This window comes from Artemia sp. Qi Xiang Cuo, chromosome 7 (assembly GCF_049724085.1).
Source record: "Artemia sp. Qi Xiang Cuo chromosome 7, ASM4972408v1, whole genome shotgun sequence".
Lineage (NCBI taxonomy): Eukaryota > Metazoa > Arthropoda > Branchiopoda > Anostraca > Artemiidae > Artemia > Artemia sp. Qi Xiang Cuo.
Genome location: NC_142800.1, coordinates 56,930,660 through 56,957,150, shown reverse-complemented (window position 1 = coordinate 56,957,150; position 26,491 = coordinate 56,930,660). Strand labels below are relative to the sequence as shown.

At 36.8% G+C, this 26,491-nt stretch overlaps 1 protein-coding gene across 1 annotated transcript in view; it reads left to right on the top strand.

Moving 5' to 3' along the window:
* LOC148950478 (uncharacterized) overlaps positions 1-26,491 on the top strand; it is a 111,909-nt gene that overhangs the window by 48,839 nt on the left and 36,579 nt on the right. Inside the window, exon 4 of the mRNA XM_089092434.1 lies at positions 7,399-7,528. Within this exon, the coding sequence (XP_088948560.1) occupies positions 7,399-7,528 (130 nt within the window). The remainder of the gene's footprint in view (positions 1-7,398; positions 7,529-26,491) is intronic.

The following is a 26,491-nucleotide window of genomic DNA, read 5'->3' as shown; positions in this document are numbered from 1 at the left end:
AAGTAAATCGATTATAATATAATTGTTACGATGTCAATTTTGACATTAGAAACTCATTAATTTCTTTTTGACATATACTTTTTTATTCTAACTTTGCGGAATGTACAGGGTATGAATCAGCAATGCAAGAACAGGGGCACCAATTCATTAAAATGTAGTTGAGGGGAGGCAAGAAATTTTAATTTTTTAATGTAGATGCAAAAAAATAAATTTTCCAAAATATAGGTTAAATATTTTTTTCGATTCCTGTCAACGAAAGTACTTAAAATGTATCCTAATTTTTAAAACCTAGGGGAGATGGTCAGAAGCCGTTGGGGGAGGGGGCGAACACCCTTACCCCCATTTGGAGCCCCTGTAGAACAATATGAATTTGAACAACTCTAAACCACTGGATGCTTCACATCCATAAGAAAAATAAAAAACTATTACCATGACAACAATTATCCTTCAAAAATTCATCAATTGTAAATATTCTGGAGGTATTCTGGAGGGAGGCCAAAATTCATTTTTCAAAATCTAGGGGAAGAGAAATTTTGTTGCTTTTCGAATTTTTTCAATGAAAATACCAAAATTCTTTTTCTTCTAATCTACCTTATCTTGAAATTTTACACCAAAATAAAACTATGGAAATCTCATAACAGAGTCTTAAATATCTCAAAAATAGTGTTGGGTCGAAATGAAAAGTAAACCATTAAAGTCGGCATGGTCAAGGCCGTACCCGGGGGGGGGGGGGTTAGGGGGTTTGAACTCCCCCCTCCGAAATATTTGTCTGACTCGTAAAAAAATAAAAAATGGATATAAAAATATATGCGTTTTTGAGGGCTTTTTTAACCCACCCCCCCTGAAAAAACATTTCAGAACCCCCCCCCCCCCTGAACATAAATACTAAGTACGGACTTGGGCATGGTCAGAAAACTATTTCAGGAAAATGACAGTCACAAGGAGGAAAATAATTTTTTTTTATGAGAAGCCCTGATGTGTGTCCATTTTTATTTTCTTTATTTCCAGGGTAATTGTGTCGAACCAGTTGTCGTAGAGCGTCGGGGAATGATTCATTTGAAAGGAAATCGTTATAGCTAAAGTACTTTTTAAGTAAAAATGAATATTAAAAAAAAATTCAGAAAATAATTTTTCAAAAACAGTAAAGAGATTCGTTGAGTGCAAAGCTCAAAAGTCCAAATTATGTGGTGGTCATTTGAAGCTATGGGGCATGTCAGCCCTAATGATTTTAGTTTCTGCTCATTTTGAGTTTGACTTGGTTATCTATTGTAATGGCTGTTCGTTTTGGGATCAGTTATTTATTGATGGTGATTTATAGTAGTCTTATTTAGAAAACTACTTGAATTTATTTTTGCTCGTTTTAGGTTAATGTAGCTCTTTATTTTCGTTGGAAATTTTTTTTTTCGGGGAAAAGACTTTTAATTTATTTTTGTTCGTTTTGGAGCGACATAGTCTTTTTCAATGGTAAAGAAAATAATGTTTTAAATCTTTTCGATTTTTCATTGTAAGAATCCATATTTTGGTACACCCTTTTGACGATCTGCATGCTCATAGTGTGTTTTGATTTAGTTCAACATCCCCCAAAAGACTACTGAAAGTTTCACAGTAATACCCTTAGCTTCAGTAGTAGTAGTAGTAGTTGCATTAGTTGTACTAATAGTATTAATAGCAGTATGCCTATATCACCTTTTGATTTTTAACATCAGCCGCAACACTCTGGAAGATTCAACGTATTTCTGTAAACAGTTCCTGGGACATTGCTGTTACGTCCTTTCGACATCTTGCATACACACAATGCATATTGATTTAGTTCAACACTTTCTTGGCATTTCTTTAAATTTTTACCTTAACTATCTTATCTTTAGTAGTAATATTAGTGGTAGCAGTGGTAATAATAGCAGCATAAGCAGTAGTAGTGCTAGTCGCAGTAGTAGAATTAGTAGCACTAGCGCGCAAATATTGCATTTTCGTTAGTTCAGCATCCCTTACAAAAAGCCCTGCAAGTTTCAACTTCATGCTCAAAGTCTTTCCTAAGATATTGCTGATACGCCCTTTCGACAACCTGCATACACAAAGTGTTCTTTTAATAAGTTCAACTTCCCACTTGAACTAGTTAAACTGAATATTCCCTTAATTTTCGCCTTCATAGCATTAGCCTTAGTTGTAGCAGTAGTCACAGCAATAGTAATAGCAGTATTACTGGTAGTTGTAGCAGTAAGAATAGTAGTAGTAGTAGTAACAGTATTAGCTGTAGTAAAGCAGCAGTAGCAGTATATTGCCTTTTGGTCAGATAACCACCCTCCTCATCAGACCATGGAAGTTTCAACTTAATACTATAATTCATTGTTAAAATATTGCTGATATACCCTTCTGATAATCTGTTTCCTTTATTATGTTTTAATTTAGTTTAACTTCCCCCTCAACATTTCCGAACATGTTTACCTTAGTACTCTTAGCTTTAGAGATAGTTGTAATAGAAGTAGTAGTTGGAGTAGCAGTAGCAGTAGCAGTAGTAGTAGCAGTGGTTGTAGTATTAGTAGACGCGTCCAAATATTGCCTTTTGGTCAAATGATCTTCCCCCTAAGAATTCCCAGAAAGTTCCAACTCAATACCTTAAGTCATTCCCGAAAAACAGCTTTTTGACCAATCTGCATGCAATTAGTGTGTTTTGATTTAGTTCAACTTTTCCCTCAATATTCTCTCAAACATTCACCTTCATCACTTGATATCCTAAGTAATTCTCAACCTACGTTTTTTTACAACCTGCATGTACGTAATGCTATTTGATTTAGTTCAACACTCCCCTCAACACTCACTGAAAACTTCATCTGAACGCCCTTGGTATTTTTGAGCACTTACGCTACTACGGTATTATGGTATTTTTGCTACTACGTAATGCTATTTGATTTAGTTCAACACTCCCCTCAACACTCACTGAAAACTTCATCTGGACGCCCTTGGTATTTTTGAGCACTTACGGGAAAACATGCCCTCTTCCTAATAACAAATACTATGTGTAAACAATGAGTGAATTGCATAACTTACAGTCCTTCCCCGAGTGCCGTGGATAGGGGGATTGACATCCTCAGAAACACAGTCTCTGGACCTTTCAACTATGCTGAAAAAATAGCTATCTCAAAAGTTTGATCGGATGTGCCTGGGAAATGAATGGTCCGGGGGGGGGGGTGATTACCCTCTAATAACTTTCGACTCTTAAAAAGGCCACTGAAACGTTAATTAGCTCTTTACAAAGTTTCTATGACAACTCTTTATGCAAAAAGTGCCTTGGTGAAAAGGAAAGAAAACAATAATACATTGTGCCCACCTCTTTCTTTACTTAGGCAGTGTTATTGCGCTGTCTATAAAAGAGATTGTGCCACAACAAAGTGGTATTTTCTGCTATTTTGTGTTACCGAAAATTTAATCCAAGAAAATAGACATTTTAAAACAGTCAATCCATATTTCATGGTCTAAAACCCTAAACAGCAGGTTTTGAACCCATACATCGAAGTGACAATTTCTGTCTTTGTGCGTCACAAAACCTCAATTTTTGCCCAAAGATGATAAAAATGCCAGGGAATGCAAATTCTAAAAGAGCCAATCAATTTTTCATGGTTTAAAAGCCGACACGGGAAGATTTCAATTCCCCCTCTATCTTGAAAAACGAGGAAAAAGTTTTCTTTTCCTGTAGCCTTTTATCATCAGTTTGAAATTAGCGAACCGCGAAAGTTGAACGCCATTCTCACGACTGAGTCGAGTTAGAAGACGCAAGACTGTGAGGTTTTCCTCGTCTTGAGGAAAAAGTTAAAACTCGTCACTCGTCTTGTAAAAGTTATTACAATTAACTTTTTTTTTTTTACAACAAATATCTGTAGATCTATCTATAACCGAATTACTACAACGTCTAAAATAAAATAGAAGAGAAAGATGTAGGAGTTTCTGCAAAGAGACGCGAATATTTTTTGGAGATAACAAGGCCATAATAAAGTAAAAGTTTTGAATTCTTGAATGCACGGAGAAATATAATAAAGCGGCTTAAATCCTCCATTTAAAAACAAAAACATAAAGATGAAACAATTTGTTACGCGTAAAGAACTTAATTTTTCGCTCAAAAACCCAGAGGTGTTTCAATGTCGTAAAATAAACAGGCTTGTAATGCTGAACTCTGTTATTCTGAAAAAAAGGAAAAAAAATCTCTAGCAAAAAAGAAAAAAAATCATTAACTTAATTAAATTTGCGATCCTCTCTGAAACACGCTATTATGTGACAAACCTACAGCCAAGGCCGTATATAATTTTTTTTTTTTTTTGGGGGGGGGGGTATTTTTATTCGGGGGATTTCACACTTAGAATTATGTGTGTTTTTGTTACTTTTTTACGAGTCAGAAGAAAATTTTGGGATGGGGAACAAGCTACTTACATAATTGTATTTATTTTACTTTCATATATGTCCATTCACCGAGCCAGAACTTTGATATTGCTAATACTACTTCTTAGAGAATGATCTTAATTCCCTAAAAAAAACAGGAACACTTATCTTACAATTCTGATGGGTTTTTTTTTTTCAAAGCAAATCTTTCGATTAAAAGTATTTAATCTTTCGATTAAATTATATGTTGAGACAGTAGAACCGCAGGACCACAGAAAAAATTACGTATCAACAACTTGCAAAGGTAGCATTAATCTAATATAATTTTTTACAGGGTCAAACAGGTCAAATATTAATTGAAGGGAGTACTTTCCCTCTTATTTTTTGCCCTCCCTTTAGAATTTTGACAAATGCCTTTTTGGTATTTTCATGGAAAATATTCAACCACTGCATGGTTTCCACTGTCACTGTCTCACTGCAGCCATAATTCCAAATACATTGTACTCAAAAACGCTTCATGGTAATGAACTGTCAGTAAAGTGTGACCTTTATTGATGCTAGTTGAAACCCTAAAACACGAAATTTTGATAACAATAAACATATAAAAAGAATTCATTTTCATGCTGATCAAATATACTAAAATATATAAATATTTGAAATTCACTTAAACAAAATTTACCTATAAAAAGTTACTATTCTTAGAAATAAGCTATTTAAAATTTAAACTTTGTTAAAAAAAACTTGGTATGGCTGGGTTGCCAGCTTCTCCCATATTTTGATTGCATTCCATATGATAATAAAAAGTGAATAATAATTAAAAACTAAAATCAATTGTTTTTCAAATGAAAGTAAAGAGTAATGTTAAAACTAATCTTTCTCACATGCAAAAAAAATTCTTAACACCTCTTTAGAAATGAAAGTGTACTTTTTAGCATTTGCTGTGAACTCCCAAATTTTTAGTTCTAATATTTTGAAGGGAAATTGGTAAATCAAACGCTTGTAAATACTAGTAGACTATTAATCTTGTATTATAAAATGTTTTCAGTAAAGTACTAGTCAAGCTTTGGCATAAGGGGGGGGGGGGCTGAAAGAGTAGCATCAGCAATTATATAGGATATTTTCTGTTGGTTTTAAGTTCTTATGTTACTCTTTGCTTTCACTTGACAAAGATTGCTGTTTTTTCAACACCATCATTGAGATTCAGCTATTTATGCAAGGAAGTTAGTGTTTAACCATCTAACACAAGAAAAACGAAATCCTCAATTTTCTTGCTGTTTCATTGAGTGAGAAAATATCATATAATATATTTTGGTGAAGATAAGAATTTCTAAATACATCAAAAAGCAAAACAAATGGTTCCCACAGAAACAATTGCAGCCGTTGAAGCGAGGAAACTAGTGTGACATATTTAAACACTATAGGAATATCAGTATGCTAAATAAAGTCCTAGAAGCCTTAGGAAAGTATTCAGAGGGCTAGCCTGTATTTTCTTTTGGTAACTAGGCCTAATTTATGACATAACTCTTATTCTTACCTTATCTGTTCATTTTCCTGAAAACGTTCTTCTAATCTACAAGGATTAAATATTTCTGTTAATGGTGCTCATGTTTTTTGTCATATTGGTAATGGACGACTTCTGACAAGCATGACTAGTTTTTCCCTTATATCCCTTGTATGGCTAAAAAAAGAAGTAAATTGAAACCAAAATAACGAATGCGTTTTTTAACAGTTATGTGGAAATGTCTTGACGTAGTTTTAGAATCGCTATTACGAACGGAATTGTAGCAAATAACGGATGAAGTTTGACGGATTGCCCGAAAATTGTCGGTTTTACGTGAAAATGAAGCAGTATGAGTAAGGGAAATACCTTTCAAATTATCGCAGTCAAGCTGACCTAAGTCAATGAAGGTTTTCCAAAATTGTCATCTAGCTAAACTAGAATTGAAGGTATAAGCCTAGAGGAGGACCTCTAGAAAAGGAAGCTTGCTAAGACAGCAATTCTTACTTCATAATATACAGAATAATTTTGCATACAGCCACTGCCGTACCCAGGATTTTTTTCGGAGGGGGTTTTACTCAAAGATTTTTTTTTTGGGGAGGTTTTACACAAAAAACCTTAAAAAACGCAGACAAAAATTGTTTATATCCATTTTTGTTACGATTTTACGAGTCAAGCAAACATTTCGGGGGGGGGGGAGGGGTTTGAACTCACTAACCGCTATCACCCCCTCCCCCTTCTGGGTAGGGCCTTGCATGCAGCTTAGCCTTTTCTCCACTTATTTCAGGGTTTTTCCACTTTTTCTACAAAATTTATAAATATTTCGGAATAATGTCTGTTTAGTTTTGAAAAGTCTGCTAAATGTAGCACTGCTAACTCAAGATTCTGGTCGTTTTTCTGAAACAAAACGCAGTATATGCTTCTTTTTTTTTTTAATTGTCTTTGGTCATGAATTTCGTGTCGACACAACTGCAATAACCTTAGCGTCATCTACGAACAAATTTTGTAAAGGGTGCTCTGTTTTCAGGGATGACTCAAAACTGAAGAAAAGCTATAGAAAAAATTTTATATGTTGACATAAAAATAAGTGAAGATAAATCTTAGCTGCATAAAAAATGTGTTAACTACAATAATTGTGCATATTATAAAGTAAGAATCGTTTTCTTAACATGTTTCCTTCTCTAGAGTCCTTTTTTAGGCTTCTACCAAATTGAAGAAGGTATTTTCCAATTTTTCATTCACTCTACCTTACGCACAACGCTAGAAAGCCTCCTTGAAAATAAATTTAAAGGACATCTAAGAATAGTTCCGATTTTTTAGAAAAGAATTATATCTAAATATAATAAGAAAGATAGCGTCAATTTCCAAATAAATTGAGAGCCCGTTCACTTCGGGAACTGGTGTGAAATGTATTCTAAGACTTAAATTTTTATAAGCATTTGTGTTTTTTGCATTTTATCCACTTTTAGAATGGTAATTTCTCGTCAAAATCACCAAATTTTTAAGCTGAACAACAACTTCCCTAATTTTAGATACAGAAGTATTAGAAGCTATTCATTCTGTTTTCAATGAACGTGGTGTCATTGGTGGATCTGGTGCTGGTGCAATGGTTTTAACGTCTGCACCAGTGATTATCAGTGGAGATAGCTACGAATCACTTTTGTATGTATACTGACAATTTATTTTTATTAATTATAAATGTAACTTAGCGGCAAACAACACTTAACATGGGCACTGCTCAGTTTAATTTACTTAGATGAGCTCGATTTTCATGCTAATATCACATTATGTTACTGTTGAAAGGTCTATATGGTATATTTCAGAGATAAAGCCTTTTAGCGGTGCCTAATCATTGCATTTCAGGGGATTCACGTTCTATGAAACTGTATGCATATATGCATACAGGTAGCTTCAAGCGAAATATTGCTTATGTCAATGAGCCCTAATTGCAAAATGCTTCATAAAAATTGTTTGTAGCAGATGCCAGAGACATTTACTGGTTTTAATAGTAGTATTTTATTTAGTAGGGTAAGATACCAAGTGATCAAACAGCTAACCACTATGTTAACAGTCAATCACAGTGAAATCACTATTATTCCACCATAAATTAGATTAATTCATCATTGAATTTTCATAAATTTTCTTAATAAGAATGAAATCAGCTCTTAATGAGACTGAAAGTCAATAGTAGACCATAATCTTGGAAACACATTAAAAGCTTGAGCCTAATCTTGGCAAGTGCTCTCTCATATTAGACAGAGGACCTTAAAGTTAGAACGAAGCATCTAAATCACAGACAGACTCAATCTTCAACAGATTTAACCTAAGACAATTCTTGTGAAGCAAAATAATTGCATTTAAATAGAATGGGCTGTAAAGACAAGTTTTATCTAAATAGAAACATTGATAAACAAAGTTTTCCTAGATTGTAGTCAGCCAATCCCAACTAGTCTAGTCCAATCCATCAGCCATTCCCGACTGTCTAAACATATATGCACCATCTATGTATGTATGTGGAAATTTATTGCCCATCATAAATGTAAAATACAACACTGATGGACTATAAAGAAAGAAAATAGAAAGAAACAAATAAATTCTGACAAATACAAACAGAACCTAAACAAAGAAGAACAGACAAGAAGAAAAAAAAATACACATAAGGGCAATTTTATGTAAGAACAAACATATTATCAACGACAGACAACTTCAGAGGTGCTTTCACCAATAATATGCCTCCGATATCTCTCGTTTCTTTTCTGTACAGCGGACACTGCACTTGCAACTCCATACTGTGAAGATAGTGAGCTGTTATTAATCCAGAGAGGCAGCCTTAGCAAATATTTTGAATACTTGTAGAAACACTTCTATATATCCCTCACATCTGAAGCAGTAAGAAGAGACCAAAATGGTGCAAGGGCAAGTAGATGCAGAACAGCAAAGCTTTATAAACGCTAGCTAAGATACGGCGGTTAAATTTAAACTTTTAATGCAACTAGTAAACCATGCACATTCCTAGCTTTTCTGGAAAAAATCTTTCAAAAGTTGATGTGTAGCGCAAAGATTTGACCCAATCGGTACACCAAGATAAGTCAGTGTATCTCGTGCTTTAATAACATGTTCACTTAACTGAACATTTGTCAGGCAATCTGAACGGTGATTTAACACCAGGAACTCAGTCTTACTCTCATTAAATCGAAGACCAATATGTTTATACTCCCTATCGAGAATTCCAAAATTTTCCTCAATTCCAAAGGCTGTTCTACAAATATCAAGGATGTCATCAGCATAGTTAGCTAGTGAAACATCACTACCATTAAATATACAGGTGGTTAGAACGTTTTGTTGTGGCACAATGACAGTATTATTAAACAGGGGGGTGGGGGGAGAAGTAACAGCACCCTGTCTAATACCCTTTTCTACTGGAATTGAAGGAGTGAGTTCCACCGTACGAGGTGAGATGGTGACCTTAACTCTGGCATTTAGCTTTTTATACATATCACATATCGATTTGATGACAGAACTATTAACTCCATGCTTATAAGCAGTCAATAAGATCAGTAGCATATTGTCACTGTTTAGGAAAAATACATTTAAATCAAGATGTTTGTAAAAGATTATGTGCTGTCTGAGTACTGCAGGTCTTACTCTATACATAAAATCAGTACTTTAGATATGCTTTCCTCGTGTGCATGAAAAAATAAAAATTCGGTACTTAACAAATCTTAATGGTGTTATCGTTGTTTTCCCCAAAATTTGGTCTCTGCAGTACTGGTAGTTTGTTTCTTACCTCTACGGACGAGTAAAACATTTGATATTTTTTCCACTTCGTAAAATATCTTTTATGGACTCGTAAATCTTATCTTCTAAGAAAATATGGCTTTACTGGTCCTATTTTCTGTAAAACAACAACTATGAAACTGTTGGTGGTAACGAACAGGAGCGACCTTGCTCAATTGTAACTGAAACTATAAAAAACTGAATTTTCATGCCAATACATATGTCAAAGGAATTGGAGTTTTAATCTGATTTTAATTATATAAGTTTCATTAAGTTTCATCTTACCCATCAAAGGTTACGATTATGAGAAAATTTGCATGATTTTTGAAAAAATGGGGAAACATACCCTAAAATTCCTAGAATCTTAATGAAAATCATACCATCAGATTCAGCGTATGACATAACCTGCTGTAGAGGTTTCAGGCGCCTATCTGAAAAAAATGTCGAATTTTGTATTTTTTGCCAGAAAAACGATCACAGATGCGTGTTTATTTATTTTTTTTTGCTTTTTCCAGGGGTGATCGTATCGACCCTGTGGTCCTAGAATATTGTGAGAGGGTTCATTCGAACGGAAATCAAAAATTATTGTGCCTTTTCTAAGTGACCAAAATATTTGGAGGGCCACTAGGCCCCCTCTCACGCCCCTTTTTCTCAAGCCCACTCGCTAAAAATTTTGAGATATATTTATTCACCATAGTTTAAAGGCCGAATAACTACGCCTTTGGGGATATCACGACCCTCTCACAACCCCTGGGGGAAGGCATTTAAGTTGCAAAATAAGCCCATTGTTTACGTATAGTATTTGTTATTCAGAAGTATGCATACACTTTCGGGGGATATTTTCTGCTGGTGCGATTTCCACGGGGATAATTTTCCATGGGGAGGGTAGTTTCTAGGGGGTAAATGTTTCAGGGGGAATTTTACACTAGGGGAATTTTCCTGAATTCCTTCACGAAATTCTTCTTATGTATTGCTTTCTTATTGCCGAGTCGATTTTATGCGTGGAGATGTTAAGGGTAATTGTCTGGGGCAAATTTTCACCAGGATTAAATTCTCTAGAGAGCAAATATGCGGGGAGGAGAAATTTATCCGTGGAATTGTAGCCAGATTCCCTGGAATTACTTAAAAAACGATCAAAACTTAAGAAAAACCCAAGTTTTTTCAACTGAAATCAAGGAGCAACATTAAAACTTATAACGAAAAGAAATTATTACGCATATTTGAGGGTTTGCCGCTCCTCAACACCTCGCTCTTTACGCTAAAGTTTGAATTCTATCCCAATTCTTTAAGAACGACTCCTGAAATACTATGTTCGTTTAATTAGAACAATAAGAAAGCTTTTTTAAAAAGTACTAAAAAACTTCAACGTAAGGAGCGAGGTGTTTGAATGAGTAACCCCCCTCATATACGTAATAATTTCTGTTAGTTTTAAGTTTTAATGTTGCTCCTTTATTTCAGTTGAAAATTTTTTTTTTTTTTTTAAATTTAATTTATTTTTGAAATACCCAGCTATTGGAGCTAAATCTTCATTGGAATCCAATATTAGCCCAGGAGCCCTATTTGTTTTTCCTTTTTCATTTGAAGGTATTCCGTAATCTTCAATAGTATATTTGTCTTCATCCTTTTGAGATTTGTTAGTTAATTTTCTTTTGTTCTTTTTTCTGTGTTTACTCTTTCTTTTTTATTTGTGTCATGGGGTTTTGATTAAAAGATAATTAGATTAATATCAGAAATAAAATTTTAAACAGGGATACTGAGTGAATTTCTATAATCAAACTGTTGCTGCAGCGAAAACCCCAAAATTTATTTCACCAGACCAGGGGCTGATCCAGGATTTTTTTTAGGGGGGGGGGAATAGGTTGATCAAAAAATTTTTTTTAGGAAGGGGACGCAGAATAGGTTGATCCGATAAACTTACGTTATGAGCAAGTTTAATTAAAAAACTTGAGTTAATTAAGTAAATTACACTACTTTAGACTACGCTAGGGGGTGGGGGGGGGTGCCTCCCTCGCCCCTTAGATCTGCCACTGCACAAACTAATTTTAAACCCCCAGATGAATCTTTTACTACCCATGTCTACCAGACATATTGCCGTTTTATACAATTTACGAGTAAGAATAAATCTTCAAAATTCGACAGATAAAGCTTTACAGGAAAATAAAGTCAAAGAGTTCTTTTGTTTTGAAGTTAGGATAAGCAGCAGTGCAGCTTTTTTAGACATAGCAAAGAGTCGTCTCATATGTAGATTAAATAGAGAATTTAATCAAGCTTCTATAAAAAGCAAAAGATACTCGTCTGAAAATATTTATTAAGATCTTTTCTAAAAAAACACAGTTTTGGATTCTGTCTTATCTTATCTGAAGTCTCTGAAATTCAAAAGATGAAAGAAAATTTTTTTTACATCTATCGGGCAAAATCTATTAAAACATTAAAATGATCCTAAGCAAAGAAAGGACGAAGGAAGTCTTATACTTGGATGTCCGTCCCAGGCAAATACAATAAAAGTAAGTTTATTAGGAAAAGTGAAGCTATTACCCAAAACTCTATAGACTATTGCTTTTATAATGGCTGGTTGTTGGGGATTCCCACTTAAGCACAAATTTATTGCATGCATTTCGTAGTCACTCATGCCTATTTAATAGCCAAACAAAGTTAAAGGTGTAATATTCCAAACAATTTTAAATGCGCAAATCACTCATTGTATGAGTTACTCAGAAGCCAGATTTATTAAGTCTGCTCTTTTTTAAAAATAATTTTTAAAAGTATTAGAGCGTTTGATTGACTTTTTAAGTTCATAAATAAATTTCGTATGTACAATATTGGAACAACTAAAATTAAAGAGATATTTTGGCCATCGAATGGGAATATTTTTCTTGATCGCCAAATCTATATTATACTGTAATTGAACGTATTCCCTACGTCTAAAGACCACAGAAAATTATGAAATATAGATCCATGATGTTTTCCAACCATAAGGGTGGTAGACTAATTTTTGCAGCTATCCGTTTGTCTTCTTGTGAGTTTTATCTGCTATTAATTAAAAAAAAAGTTTCCACAAAATGAGTTTTTCAAAGAAAAGTAAAGAACTCCATTAAACAAAAAATGAGCAAATAAAATCAAATAATCTACCAAGCATGAAACTACCACAAACCAGCATCGATAAATAAATGAAACCCAAAACGAACAGAAATTACAATAAATAACCTAGTCAAACTCAAAACGAGCAGAAATTAACATAAGTTAGTCGCAAAACCCCTACGCCTTCCCCAGGCTAGAACAAAATTTGCACTTTACTGAAAAAATATAAATGTTTTTACTTTTATAACTTTAATAAATCCAATAATATTAACATTTTGATTACTAAATAACGAGTATATTAAACTGACAATGCACATTCATTTGTATTTTTTAAGTAAAGTGCAAATTTTGTTCCGGTCTTGGGAAGGCATAGGGGTTTTGCACCTATGCCCTCCAATCACTTTCGACAATTAAAACGGGAATCAGCCCTTTTTATTTTCAATTGAATGAGTCTTTTTTGAAGTTCCTACGACAATTACCTTGATGAGAAATGCCCTGGTCTAAACAACAACAACAACAAAAAATTATACATTATACCCACTTCGATCTTTCCTATAAAAATGTCAAGCCTTCCAATCACTTTCGACTATTAAAAAGGGCACTAAGGCTTTCAATTTCCAATCGAATGAGCCCTTTTGGAAACGATAACGCTATCTATAAATACTTTATATGCCCCCAGGGAATAAATTACAACCCTTACCCTAAGGTCTGTTAGGGTGGCTGTCATACTCTAAGACCGAATTTCCAGAACTTTCAACTACGTTAAACAAAATGGCTATATCAAAATTTTGATTGAATGTGTTTGGGGAAATAGTGGGCATGAGAGGGGCGGTAGTCGCTCTCGAATCACTTTCAACTATTAAAAATGGCCCTAGCCCTTTCAATTTCCAGTCAAATGAGCCCTTTTGAAGTTTCTACGGCAAAACTTTCAATAAAAATCTTGTATGCCCCCAGGGCATAACTACAACCCTTGCCCTGAGGACTGGGGGAGGGGGTGTCATTCTCAAAGACCTAATTTCCAGAACTTTCTACAACGTTCAAAAATATGGCTATCTGAAAATTTTGATTGGATGTGTTTGGAGGAAGGGTGGGTGTGAGAGGGGGATTAGTTACCCTCCAATCACTTTCGAATATTAAAAAGGGCACTAGCCACTCCAATTTCCAATCGAATGATCCCCTTTTGAAGTTTCTACAACAACTCCTTTGATACGAAGTGCACATTTCGAATTGAATGAGCTCCTTTTGAAGTTTTACGACAACTCTATATATAAAAACCTTATATGCCCCCAGGGCAGAACTTACAACCTTTGCCCTTGGGGCTCTGGGGGTTTATCATCCTTAAATACATAATATCCAGAACTTTCAACTACGTTGAACATAATGGCTATCTAGACTTTGATTGAATGTTTTTGGGGAAATGGTGGGCGTAAGAGTGGACTTAATTACTCTCCACTCACTTTCGACTATCAAATAGGGCAATTTCAATTTCCAATCAAATGAGCCCTCTGTCAAATTTCTATAGCAACTTTCTATATAAACTTTATGTGCATCCAGGGCAAAATTAAAGCCGTTGCCTTAGGATTCTGAGGGGGTGATAATCCTCAAAGACCTAATTTCAAGAACTTACAACTACGTTGAACAAAATGGATATCTCAAAATCTTTATTGGATGTGTTTGGGGATATGGTGGGCGTGAGAGGCGGGTTAGTTGCCCTCCAATTACTTTTGACTATTAAAAAGGGCACTAGCCGTTTGAATTTCCAATCGTATGAGCTTTTTTTGAAGTTTCTACGGCAACACCTTCTGTAAAAAACCTTATATGCCCCCAAGTCATAATTTATAATCTTTGCCCTAAGGGCTGTGGGGGACTGTCCTCAAAAACATAATTTCTATCCGGAAATCAACTACGCTGAATAAAATTGCTATCTCAAAATTTTTATTGGATGTGTTTCGGGAAATGGTGGGCGTGGAAGGGATGTTAGTCGCCTTCCAATCACTTTGGACTATTAAAAAGGGCACAAGTCACTCCAATTTCCAATTGAATGAGCCTTTTTCGAAGTTTCTACGACAACTTCTTCGATACAAAGTGCCCTGCTCTAAAGGAAAAAGTTAATAAATAATATATTTTGCCAACATCGTTCTTATATGCCCCCAGGGCTTAACTTAAAACCCTTGCCCTGAGAGTTGTGGGGAAGTTTCTTCCTCTTTACTTAGTCCCCGTTTCTCGTCTCGTCCTCGAGTGTACCCCTTCTTTACTTAGGGAGCGCGATCGCGCTGCCTATGATTTATGCAACAAATTTCTATATAAACCTTATATCCTCCAGGGCATAACTTACAACCCTTGCACTGAGGGCTCTGAGGGGGTTATCACCCTAAAAGACCTTATTTCCAGGATGCTAAAGTACGTTGAACAAAATGGATATCTCAAAATTTTGATTGGATATATTTTTGAAAATGGTGGGCGTGAGAGGGGCATCAGTCGCTATCCAATCACTTTCAACTATTAAAAAAGGCACTAGCCCTTTCAATTTCCGATTGAATGAGCCCTTTTGAAGTTTCGACGACAACGCTTTCAGTAAAAACTTTATATGCCACCAGGGCATAACTTACAACCCTTGCACTGAGGGCTCTGAGGGGGTTATCATCCTACAAGACCTAATTACCAGAATATTGAACTACGTTGAACAAAATGGATATCTAAAAATTTTGATTGAATGTGTTTGGGAAAATGGTGTGGCGCGAGAGGGGCGTTAGTCGCTATCCAATCACTTTCAACTATTAAAAAAGGGACTAGCCCTTTCAATTTCCAATTGAGCCCTTTGAAGTTTCTACGACAACGCTTTCAATAAATTTGTATATGCCCCCAGGGCATAGCTTACAACCCTTGCCCTGAGGGCTGTGGGGGGAGGGGTTGTCATCCTTAAAGACCTACTTTCCAAAACCCAACTACGTTGAATAAAATGGCTATCTAAAAATTTTGAGTGGACGTGTTTGGGGAAAATGTGGGCATGTTAGGAGGGTTAGTTGCCCTCAAATCACTTTCTACTATTAAAAAGGGGAGTAGCCCTTTGAATTTCAAATATAATGAGCCCTTTTTCAAGTTTCTAGGACAAAGATATCAATAAAAAAATTATATGCTCCCAGGGCATAACTTATAATCCTTGCCCTGAGGGTTGTGGGGGAGTGTCCTCCTCAAAAACATATTTTTTATCTAGAAATTAACTACGCTGAACAAAATGGCTATCTCAAAATTTTTATTGGATGTGTATTGGGGAATGACGGGCGTGGGGGTGGGCACTAGCCCTTTGAATTTCCAATCGAATGAGCCTTTTTTGAAGTTTCTACGACAACACCTTCTATAAAAAACTTATATGACCACAGGGCATAATTTAAAACTCTTGCCCTGAGGGTTGTGGGGGAGTGTCCTCCTCAAAAACATTTTTTGCATCCGGAGATCAACTACGCTCAGCAAAGTGGCCATCTCAAAATTTTGATTGGATCTGTTTTGGGTAATGATGGGCGTGGGGGGCTAGTTGCCCTCCAATCACTTTCGACTGTTAAAAGGCACTAGCCCTTTGAATTTCCAATCGAACGAGCCTGTTTTGAAGTTTGTACGAGACCGCCTTCTATAAAAACCTTATATGCTCCCAGGGTATAACTTAAAACCCTTGCCCTGAGGGTTATGGGGGAGTATCCTCCTCAAAAACATATTTTCTATCTTAAAATCAACTACGCCGAACAAAATGGCTATCTCAAAATTTTGATTGGATGTGTTTGGGGGAATGTTAGGCGTGGGAGGGGAGGGCTAGTTGCCCTCCAATCACTTTCAACCATTAAAAAGGGCACTAGAACTTTATATTTCAAATCGAATGAGCCCCTTTTGAAGTTTCTGCGACGACCCCTTTCATATGAAGTGCCCTGCTCTAAGGAAAAAAAAAATAAATGATACATTTTGCCAACATTGTTGTTATATGCCCTCAGGGCATAACTTAAAACCCTTGCCCCGAGGGTTGTGGGGGAGTTTCCTCCTCAAAAAGATATTTTTTATCTGGAAATCAACTACGCTGAACAAAATGGTTATCTCAAAATTTTGATTGAATGTGTTTGGGGGAATGATGGGAGTTGGGGAGGGGGGCTAGTTGCCCTCCAATAACTTTCGACTATTGAAAAGGGCACTGGTCCGTCCAATTTTCAATCGAATGAGCCCTTTTCGAAGTTTCTATGACAACTTCTTCGATACGAAGTGCCCGGGTATGAAGAAGAAAAAATAAATAATACATCGTTCTTTACTTAGGCAGCACTATCGCGCTGCCTATGATCTCCAAGAGTTGAAAGGTTTGAATTCTAAACGGTCCATAGATCAGGGTCCTTCAACACACCACCATCTCAAGCTTGGGAAGGCAGAGGGTCAGTGATCTGATAGTCTGAGTTTTATATATGATTGGTAAGTTTTCTAAATAATTCTGTGCAGCCTCTGTTTCTAAATTTGGGTTAGTGTAAAGTCTCATTTTTTCCTCCTATAGTGTGGCAAAATTCTTAGACTGCATGTTTTCGTCCTACCTAAACTCTTCCCAAGTCATTAAGAGGCAACCTGTTGCAAAAGAGGTCGCTTTTGGAAGGATATAAGTTATTTACTTAGAATAATGCATGAACCACATTGTACTCGTACTTGTCGTTAATATTGAAATTGCGCAACACCATAGTGCCAGTAATATATTCTATTCCTAATTTTCCCTGTTGAGTTATGTTTAAATTACGAACGTATATATTTTAGCGTTAGTATAAGCTTCCCAAATCCCCTTTTTTCATTTCAATTTTCCACTTCTGTAGCACTTTGTTACGTACTACAGACTATCATTAATAATTAGTGGCCATTTTTCACCAACAAGTGGGATTATGCTGTCGCCTTGGGAATAAAAAAAAACAGTCGTCAATGATTGGGCCCTTGGCCCTTATTATCAGATAAGTATCCTTTTTAGCTGACTACCTTGCGACTAAAGCTGACTAAAAGTGATTTTAGTCACTCCCAACAGATTTTAGGCCATGCACCGCCTAGGTATTCTTAAAATCCTGAAGCCTCCCCCTATGATTTCAAATTTTGTTAATCAAAATTTTCCTTTTATTCACCCGAAGGAATCTAAAAAACCCATGACCTTGGTATGTTTTTCTGAGTCGTCCTCTAGGCATATTTTAATACTAATTACAAATATTGTGTGAATACAACACCTTTTATACAGTGTATAACGTCATTGCAATACTATGATGCATCTGTTTCACTCTTTAAACGCATTTGAACGTGACGTCATTCACATGAATTTTTTTTTCAAATATTAGACTCTGAAGTATAAGTAGAAATGACCCTATTGATCCCACGAGAACACCATATATGGGCAAAGAGTCCCTAGGGAGAACACGTGGTAATGTCAGTCCCACGAGTACACCAAATATGGGTATGGAATCCCCAGGGAGAATGATTGCATAATCGAAGTGGGTCAATGACCTCTTTTTCCCAGGTCGATTTATTTGTTGTTGTTGTTTTGGCCAAGTGCACGCTCGGGGCAAGGAATAGGAATAGGAAACAGGATCACGTGTTTCCATCTAGACCAATCAGAGACTCGGTTACATACCCTTCTAGACCAATCAGAGGCTCGCTTACATATGGTTTTTCCCATTACATAACAATTCGCCCTTGGGATATCGTATATAACGGACATGCGTTGTGATTAAACATTCAGAAGGTTCCAGGACACAATGGATATAACACTGAATATTATCGATCTTGAAGCTTCATCTGCAATCATTAACAATGTGAGTACATTTTCATTTTTTATTTTCAAAATAAAATTATTTTCCTTGGTCACCCTCCAGTATATCTAAGTAAATCCCCTTCCCCACAATACAAACTCCACTATGCTATCTTTATACTCGCTAGAAAACATAAAATATGTTCTTTTTACCACATAAACCTAACCCCCCCCCTCAAAACCCCCCACTGTCTATACAAGTATAATTCTCGCAATTGAAATATTTCTCTTTTTTTGATAAAATTCTTGCTTTTCTGTATTGTGATCTTTTCTTACCACTGACTTCTGTCAATTCTTAGGCATTTTGCCGCTCTGTTTTGACATAAAGCTCCGCGCAAGCTTATAAATAGTTTTATCACCCCTTTTCCTGTTTTGTTTACATTAGCGGTTAGGTTAGGCACTCTAGGTTTTCAATGCTTTTACGTAAGTCTGTGTTTGTCTGAAAATAGCGTAAAATTACTTTCCTTGGTCACCCTCCAGTATATTTAGGTGAGTCCCCCCTCCCCCTCCCACTCTAATACAAAAACTCCACCATGCTATCTTTATACTCACTAGAAAACATAAAATATGTTCTTTTTACTACCTAAACCCTCCTCAAAACCGCCCCCCCACTGTTTTTAGAAGTATAATTCTTCCAATAGAAATAAATTTATTCTTTCTGTAAGCCTATCTAAAAGTGACAGTCAACTTTATGTCAATCCCTTAGCCATTAAGCCGCTAAATTGAAAAAAACATTTCTGCAAGATTATAATTAGCTGACACCCCCACAATTGCACTTCCTGCATGTCAATCCTTACATTATCGGTTTAGCCAAAGGTTCCACAGATCAAAAAAGGATTGTTTTTCCAGTCAAATTAAAAACAATTTCACTCAGAAAGATATTGCTGTTTATTAAGCTTGTGGATTCACAACCTGTATGGAAGAGTGAAACGGGTTATTTTCAAAAATAATTACTAACAATATATTTAGGACATTGTCGAAAGGGGGTGGGGGCCATGCCCCTATTCTATCGCCATCATGGTAAAATGAAAACAAACTGTTTCTTTGTGTGAAAAGTAAAGGGATGGGATGTCTATGAATTAGCTTTTTTAATTAATTAAAATAGTATTTGATTTCTGAGTTTAGTATATTTTTACTTTTTGCTTTACTGAAAATGCTGGGGAGGGGGCTTCTTAGTGATAAATGCTTTCTAGACAAAATTACGGTTAGTGGGGGTGGGGATACTAATTTTCCTTCTGTAAAAAAAGGGGGAAATTATTTCGATACTAACTTTTTTCTCTTCTTTAAGGCAAATTGTGAAGAATTTGTGCCCCCACCATCTAAGAGAGCAAGAGAGGGTGAGGCAGCCCCAATGCAGCCTGGCAGAAATTTAAAGAGAGAGTGGGCGGATAACTACAATGCCGAAGCCCCACCTACGCAAGATCATGAAATAGCCTGCCCGTCACCCCCTTATCATACATAGTCGAGGGTCTTAGGAGCTGCCCCGCCTATACAAGATCATGAGGTTGCCCTCCAAACGCACTACCCGGACCATCTGGCACTCAAGTGCAGCCGGGATTTGCAAATGTAAGCATTTTTACCTCTAGTTATAGAAATATATATCTATTTCTTCCAATGTTTTTTAGGCCTTTCTTTTCGCCATTTTTCAACAGTGTAAAAGTGTGTCTCAGAGATATTAAAAATTTTATTTTCTCTATAATCCCACACCCCTTTGTTTTAAATTTCTCTGCTTTCCCCCCCTCCCTCGGAGATATCTAAATATAATGTAATTTTTTTGCTTTTCAAAGAAACCTCTCTTTTTCTAATCTTTCCAATTTTGTCTGGTCCCCACTGTAGGCATCTTTGCTATCTCATAATAATATTTTTAGCTAATTTTCTAGTTTACTGCTATCTCACCATTTGAAACTCAAAATGCTATTTTTCGCTAGAATATTAGTTTTAATTTTTGACATAAAGCTCCGCGCAAGCTTATAAATAATTTTGTCATCCCCTTTTCCTGTTTTGTTTACATTAGCGGTTAGGTTAGGCCAAGTCTAGGTTTTCAATGCTTTTTACGTAGTTCTGTGTTTGTCTGAAAATAGCGGAATTGTTTACAAAATTAGCGATAGATATTTAGGACATTGGAATTCTATATTCTATGTAAGAGCGAAACATGTTATTCGCCAAAAATAATTGCTAACAATATTTTTATGACATTGCTGAAAAGGGGGGGATTTTTCTCCATTAAATTAAAACGGTTTTTTCAGACAAATGCAATAATTAAGCGCAGGCCTACACAATCTCTATTTTGAGAAGTGAAACGAGCTATTTTCAAATTAAGGTCTAACAATATATTTAGGAAATTGTTAAAAGGGGGGGGGGGGACATGCCTCAATTCTATCATCATCATTGTAAAGTGAAAAAACAAAAAACTATTTCTTCTTGTGAAAAGTATGGGGCTGAAATTTCTAAGAAAAAGATAGCTTTTTGCGCCGCGGGACCCGGGAAGCGCTGTGGGCCGGGAAGCGCCGTAGGGCCCGGGAAGCGCCGCGAGAAGCGCCGCGGGGGCCCGCTGGGCCGGCTCGGAGGGGGGGGCATTAAATAGTGGAAATTGGGAGGGGAGCTGTTTGAACAAAATCAAATTGCCTTCTATGTCATTTTTAGATTGTAAATATCTTATATTAAATTGGAAATTTCAGAATATCGAGTGAGTATCGAATTAAATGCTACTATGTGCATACTGCTACTACTACTAAGCGCCTTTTAAATAACACGTAAATAATAATCCAAATTTTAAAAATAGTGTGATTTGAACACTTTGAAAATAAGCTATTTTTCGTTTATAGGTTGCATGGGTACCATATTCCATGTTGCCGTCTTCATCAGTTGGAGATGAAGACGCACCGGTGGACTTCCACAGCAATTTACCATGGAGTGGTAATTCACTGGAAATTCCAGATAATATTGAAGATTTTTTAATTGATAATTTTATTGTAGATTATAGCGCAGTTGAGCAGGGGGACTTGAGTCAAAACATCTTACAGCTTTTAAATGATTTTACAAATGAATTAACTGGGAACCCTCCCCCTACTGATAACCTACTTCCACTTCAAACAACTGAAGTGGATTCCCATACCCCAAATATTAAACACTGTGGAGGGGTGTTGATAATTCACACGCGGGGGAGGGAGCAGGGGGTACTGTACAATTTATATCTTTTCCAGAATTTCACCTGTCTAATATAACTTTTAATGCAATAACTGTTAAAACGGCGACTTTTGTTGAGCTTTTTAAATCGTTTATGGGAGAAATTTGGTGTTTGATCCCTTATATATTATGCATGGATATGTAGATAGAATTTGTGCACTGCTGGAAAACCAACATCAATTGTGGGGAGAGGCGCGAGAATCAATTAAGGTTTCTATTGTTTTAAAGGTGTTCTATTTAAATGAGGGAAAAAGTGAAGTTTACCACCATTATATACACCCCGAGATGCGCGTGATTTATCCAAATTTAGAAAATTTTGAGGTTGTTTTTTGCGAGTGGATAGGTCATATTATTGCGCATCTTGAGAACTTTAACGAAAATGGGAGCGGCTCTGTAGTTCTTTATGTTGAAAATTTAAGTTTGAATATTTGTAAATTTAAGAAAGATTTTATTTTAAGAGGGGGTGCAGGGTCTGGGAGGTTAATAGTTTTAAATTATAATCCAGATTTAGTAGGTTGTCGTGGTGTCCAGAAGATTTGTTTTTGAAACAGGTCAAAAATGTTTCAAGCATGCTTTCCTCATATCAGCATTTCAGCCTCTAGCAGATGGCGCTACCAAGACGAATTTAGACGATTGGGCTGTACATGGGAAGGAAGGGTCCAATTTTCCCATTGTAGATTTCGCTTGTTTAGAGGGAAAATACCCAGTAACGCTAATATTTTTGAAAGGTCCAATGCCCATTTTAATATCGGTGTTACTGTGGTTCAGTATGAAACTGAATTTGAAGATGGGGTTCGTTCTAAAAAGAAGGGGGTGGTTTTCCCTGTAAGGGGTTCGTCGATTGAATTGGTCAAACACTGGGTTTGGTTGTTGTACACACCACCATCTAGTGACCTTGCCAATTCAATTGGCCATTTTAATCCAATCACAGACATAAGTAGAGTTCTGGGGGAGGGTAAGAAACAGAGTGCACGTTTCTACTGTCCGACATGCCTCTCTCGATTTTGGACTGAATTAAAGCTGCAAAATCCCATGGGGCACTGCAGACGGCATGGCTACCAGGCAGTGGAAACGGTTTCAGGGGATAGTGCCATTTAACGTTTTAAAAATTTTCAAAACACCCTCCACCAGTGCAACAAAATATCTTTGGATTGTGAAGCTAAGCTGGTGGAGGTGAACGATCCTCAATTTCCAAACCGAATCAAAGAACATCAAGTTCTTGCAGTGTCCTATGCCCATGCGCAAAGAGACAATTCTAACACCATGCAGTTTTTAGAAATAGTAGAAACATTGGATGAGAGAGAGTGTATGATCAAGGCACTGACTAAATTAATTGGCACAGCTAATGGCGCTATTTCTAGTTTAAGAAATACCCATTATCTTAGGGTGTTGTCTGCAGAGGATCGTCTCGCGATTAAAAATCAAAAAATCTGTGTGATGTGTCATAGAAGGTTGGAGGCGTATGATAAGAAGACTAAAGGGAAAAGAGGGGGGAGGGGGAAAGTTGAGGCTCGTGCGAACGCGTGGGAAGTGAGATCATCCAGGGTTAGTCAGCTTCGATGTTAATAATCTAAATTAGGTAAGAAACATTTTAACCAACAGTTTTTTATTCTTGATTTTATTCACAACTCGAATTATGATTTAAAATTTGTTTTACAGGCACTGGCACGTATGCACAGGGAGGGAGGGGGAGTAGACAGTCCATGGGTAAATAATTCATTTACTTATAAAATTATTCCCAAACCGGCCGAGAAGTTGGTGCTTCTTGAGTTGAAATGGCAGGTAGTAGATTATGGACATACGGGCAGTCGCTACAACCTGTTTTCAGATTCTTTTAGTTTTTTTCCTAAGGCATTGATAAAATTTATTCAGTTACCGTAAATTAACAGTTTCGACTGCTTTCTCATGCCAAGTCAGAGCTGTAATAACTCGAAAATATATGATCTGTTAACCTGCAAAGGTGTATACGCATACGACTATTACTGTTCTGGCGCTCGCTTAAGCGAGGTGAAACTACCTCCAATTGAAGCTTTTTATAATTCACTGACCAGTAGTGAATGCACAGCCGAGGACTATGAGTATGCCAATAAGGTGTGGGCTAAGGGGAATTGTAAAAATGGGTGGGATTATTGTAGACTGTACTTGGTCAGTGACGTTTTAGCTCTGTTGGATATAGTCTGTAAGAACACAGACCAAATCTATTCAGAGTTCGGGCTAGATATAGGTTATTATTTTTCCACACCACATTTGGTGATGGATTTGATTTTAAAAATTAGTAGGGAGGAAATAGGCCTAATCACCGACGTAGATCAGCATCTTTTTGTAGAGCGTTCAATGAGGGGAGGGTATGTTTTTCATGGGGACCGCGTCTTGTCAACCGATCCGAGCGGACAAAACACCGGTGCAAAGTCAAATGCAGTGTTCTTGGACATGAACTCATTGTACCCCTCGGCAATGTCTCACTACTCTTTGCCGTGTGGGAACTATCAATGGCTTGAGAATCCTTTTGAGTTCCCCGACATTACCACCGTCGAGGACAATGGGCTACAAGGATGGTTCTTTGAAATTGACGGGCACATTCCACTGCCGCTTCATGATTCAGTCAGAGATTTTTTTTTTCCCTGTATCGATCGACCCGTGAGCAGGGACTCATTAAGCCCCTACAATTAATCACTGGCCGTGGATATGAGGATGCACTGGACCCCCTCTAAGCAAAAACTAGTTGCTGATTTGGACCCTAAGGAGAATATCGTTGTTCACCTTGTGCTTTTGCAGTGGATGGTGAACAATGGTTTCAAGATCACCAAAATACATAGGGTCCTGCAGTTCTATCAGAAACCATATTTGAAGACGTTTATTGACACTTTTGTTGATAAACGCTCTAGGGCAAACTCCACAGTAGAGGAGGAAACGTATAAACTCATTCTACATTCAGTGTATGTCAAAAATTGTGAACGCGCATGCAATAGGTCTCACTGCGACGTCATGACTGACCCTCTAGAGTGTGCACAAACTATTTCCGACCCCAATTACACATCATTCTCAAGCTTAGAGACTAGTGCTGTTTTTCTACACAGGAAAAATAGGAATGTGGTACTGAACAAGAATATAGCGGGAGGTCGTTCAGTACTAGAAATTTCCAAAAAGCTCATGTTTTTTACAATGTGTGCAAGGTGCAATGGCCACGGGAGGGGGAGGTTCAAGTTTACTATGGGGATACATATTCTCTGCTGCTAAAGGTAAAAACCGAGGATTTATTGGGTGATTTAGAAAATGGGGAACACATCAGCTTGCGGATGGATTTCACCAACTGGAATTCGTCCCTCTACCCCGAGTTGGTGAAACGTCAAGCCCCCAATCAACTATTAATGTTAAAATCAAAGACGGGGAGTGATTTGATATCCAGGGGGGTGTTCCCGGGCCCTAAAGTTTATTGCGTTAAAACTCATGATGGGAATGTAAAGCAGGTGTGTAAAGGGGTACCTACACATTTTGTAAAGAGCAATTTCAACATGAGCGTGTACAGAGACTTTGTAGAAAGTAGCCTAGTGCCGAGAGCACAAGTGCTTGCAATTCGCTCTCTACAGTTTAGAAATTATACTGTAAGAGTGGAAAACATGCAATGTCATGTATATCCGACAAAGTCTATGTGCTCGAGAATGGTGTAAGTGTTCTGCCTCATGGCCACTACCTTATTTCAGACCAAGTTGAATGCTTAGAGTATCGCAATCAACTTGGTCTGGATAAATTAACCTAACCAACTAACCAACTAACCACCACCACCAACCTTTCATAAATTAACTAACCCAATCTAACCACCACCACTGACCCAACCCAACCTGTAGCAGCAGCAGTGACGACAATTATTGTACTGTTTCGCCCCCGCGGCTCCCGGGGGGTGGGGGGCCCTTCCCGCGGCCGGCTCCGAGGAGGTGGGGGGGTCCCGCCCGCTGCCGGCCTTCGGCCCCGCTGCTCCTGGGGGGGGGGGGGTCTCCCTATTTAAATTCATAATGTTCAACTGTGCTAGTTTTCCAAGTGTTTTTTTTTCTGTTGTTTTCAAGTGTTGTTGTTGTACAGAAAAGTGTGCTACTGTCTGTACTAGTGTACATAAAGTATTCTTGCTGGACAAAAAAAGTGTTTTTTTAAAGACAATAAGTGTTGTTGTTGCTGTTCATGGACAAAAGTGTTTTAAGACAATAAATGTTGTTCTTGCTCTTGTTCATGTTGATGGACAAAAAAAAGTGTTTTTTTTAAAGACAATAAGTGTTGTTCTTGCTGTTCATGTACAAAAAGTGTTTTTTTATGTTGTACATAAAGTGTCATTTTTATCATTGTTCATGTTGAACAAATAGAGTTTACATGTTGAATAAATGACCGTGAAATAATGTTTTTGTCAGGTTCTTGTTGAACAAGTGTTATTCTTATGTTTCTGTTGTTGTTCATGTTGACAGATAGAGTTTTCATGTTGCAAATAAACGACCATGAAATATTTTTTGTTGTTGTTCTTGTTAACGTAGAAAGATCTATGGGGATATTATTACTACTACTACTTATTCACTGGACACGTATGATTTACAGTTAGTTATAGTCTGACTGTTGTCAGCAGCTGCAGTAGCATATATCAATTTTAAACACCCTTCACATCGTTTCTGTGTGGTCCCTCAATGTCGGGGAAAACAGCAAATTTAGCTAAAATAATTCAAATTTTCAGAAAATGTTTTTGGAAAAAACGAAAAAAATATACTATTGCTATAGTATTTGGCAGGAGTCCTACGATCAAA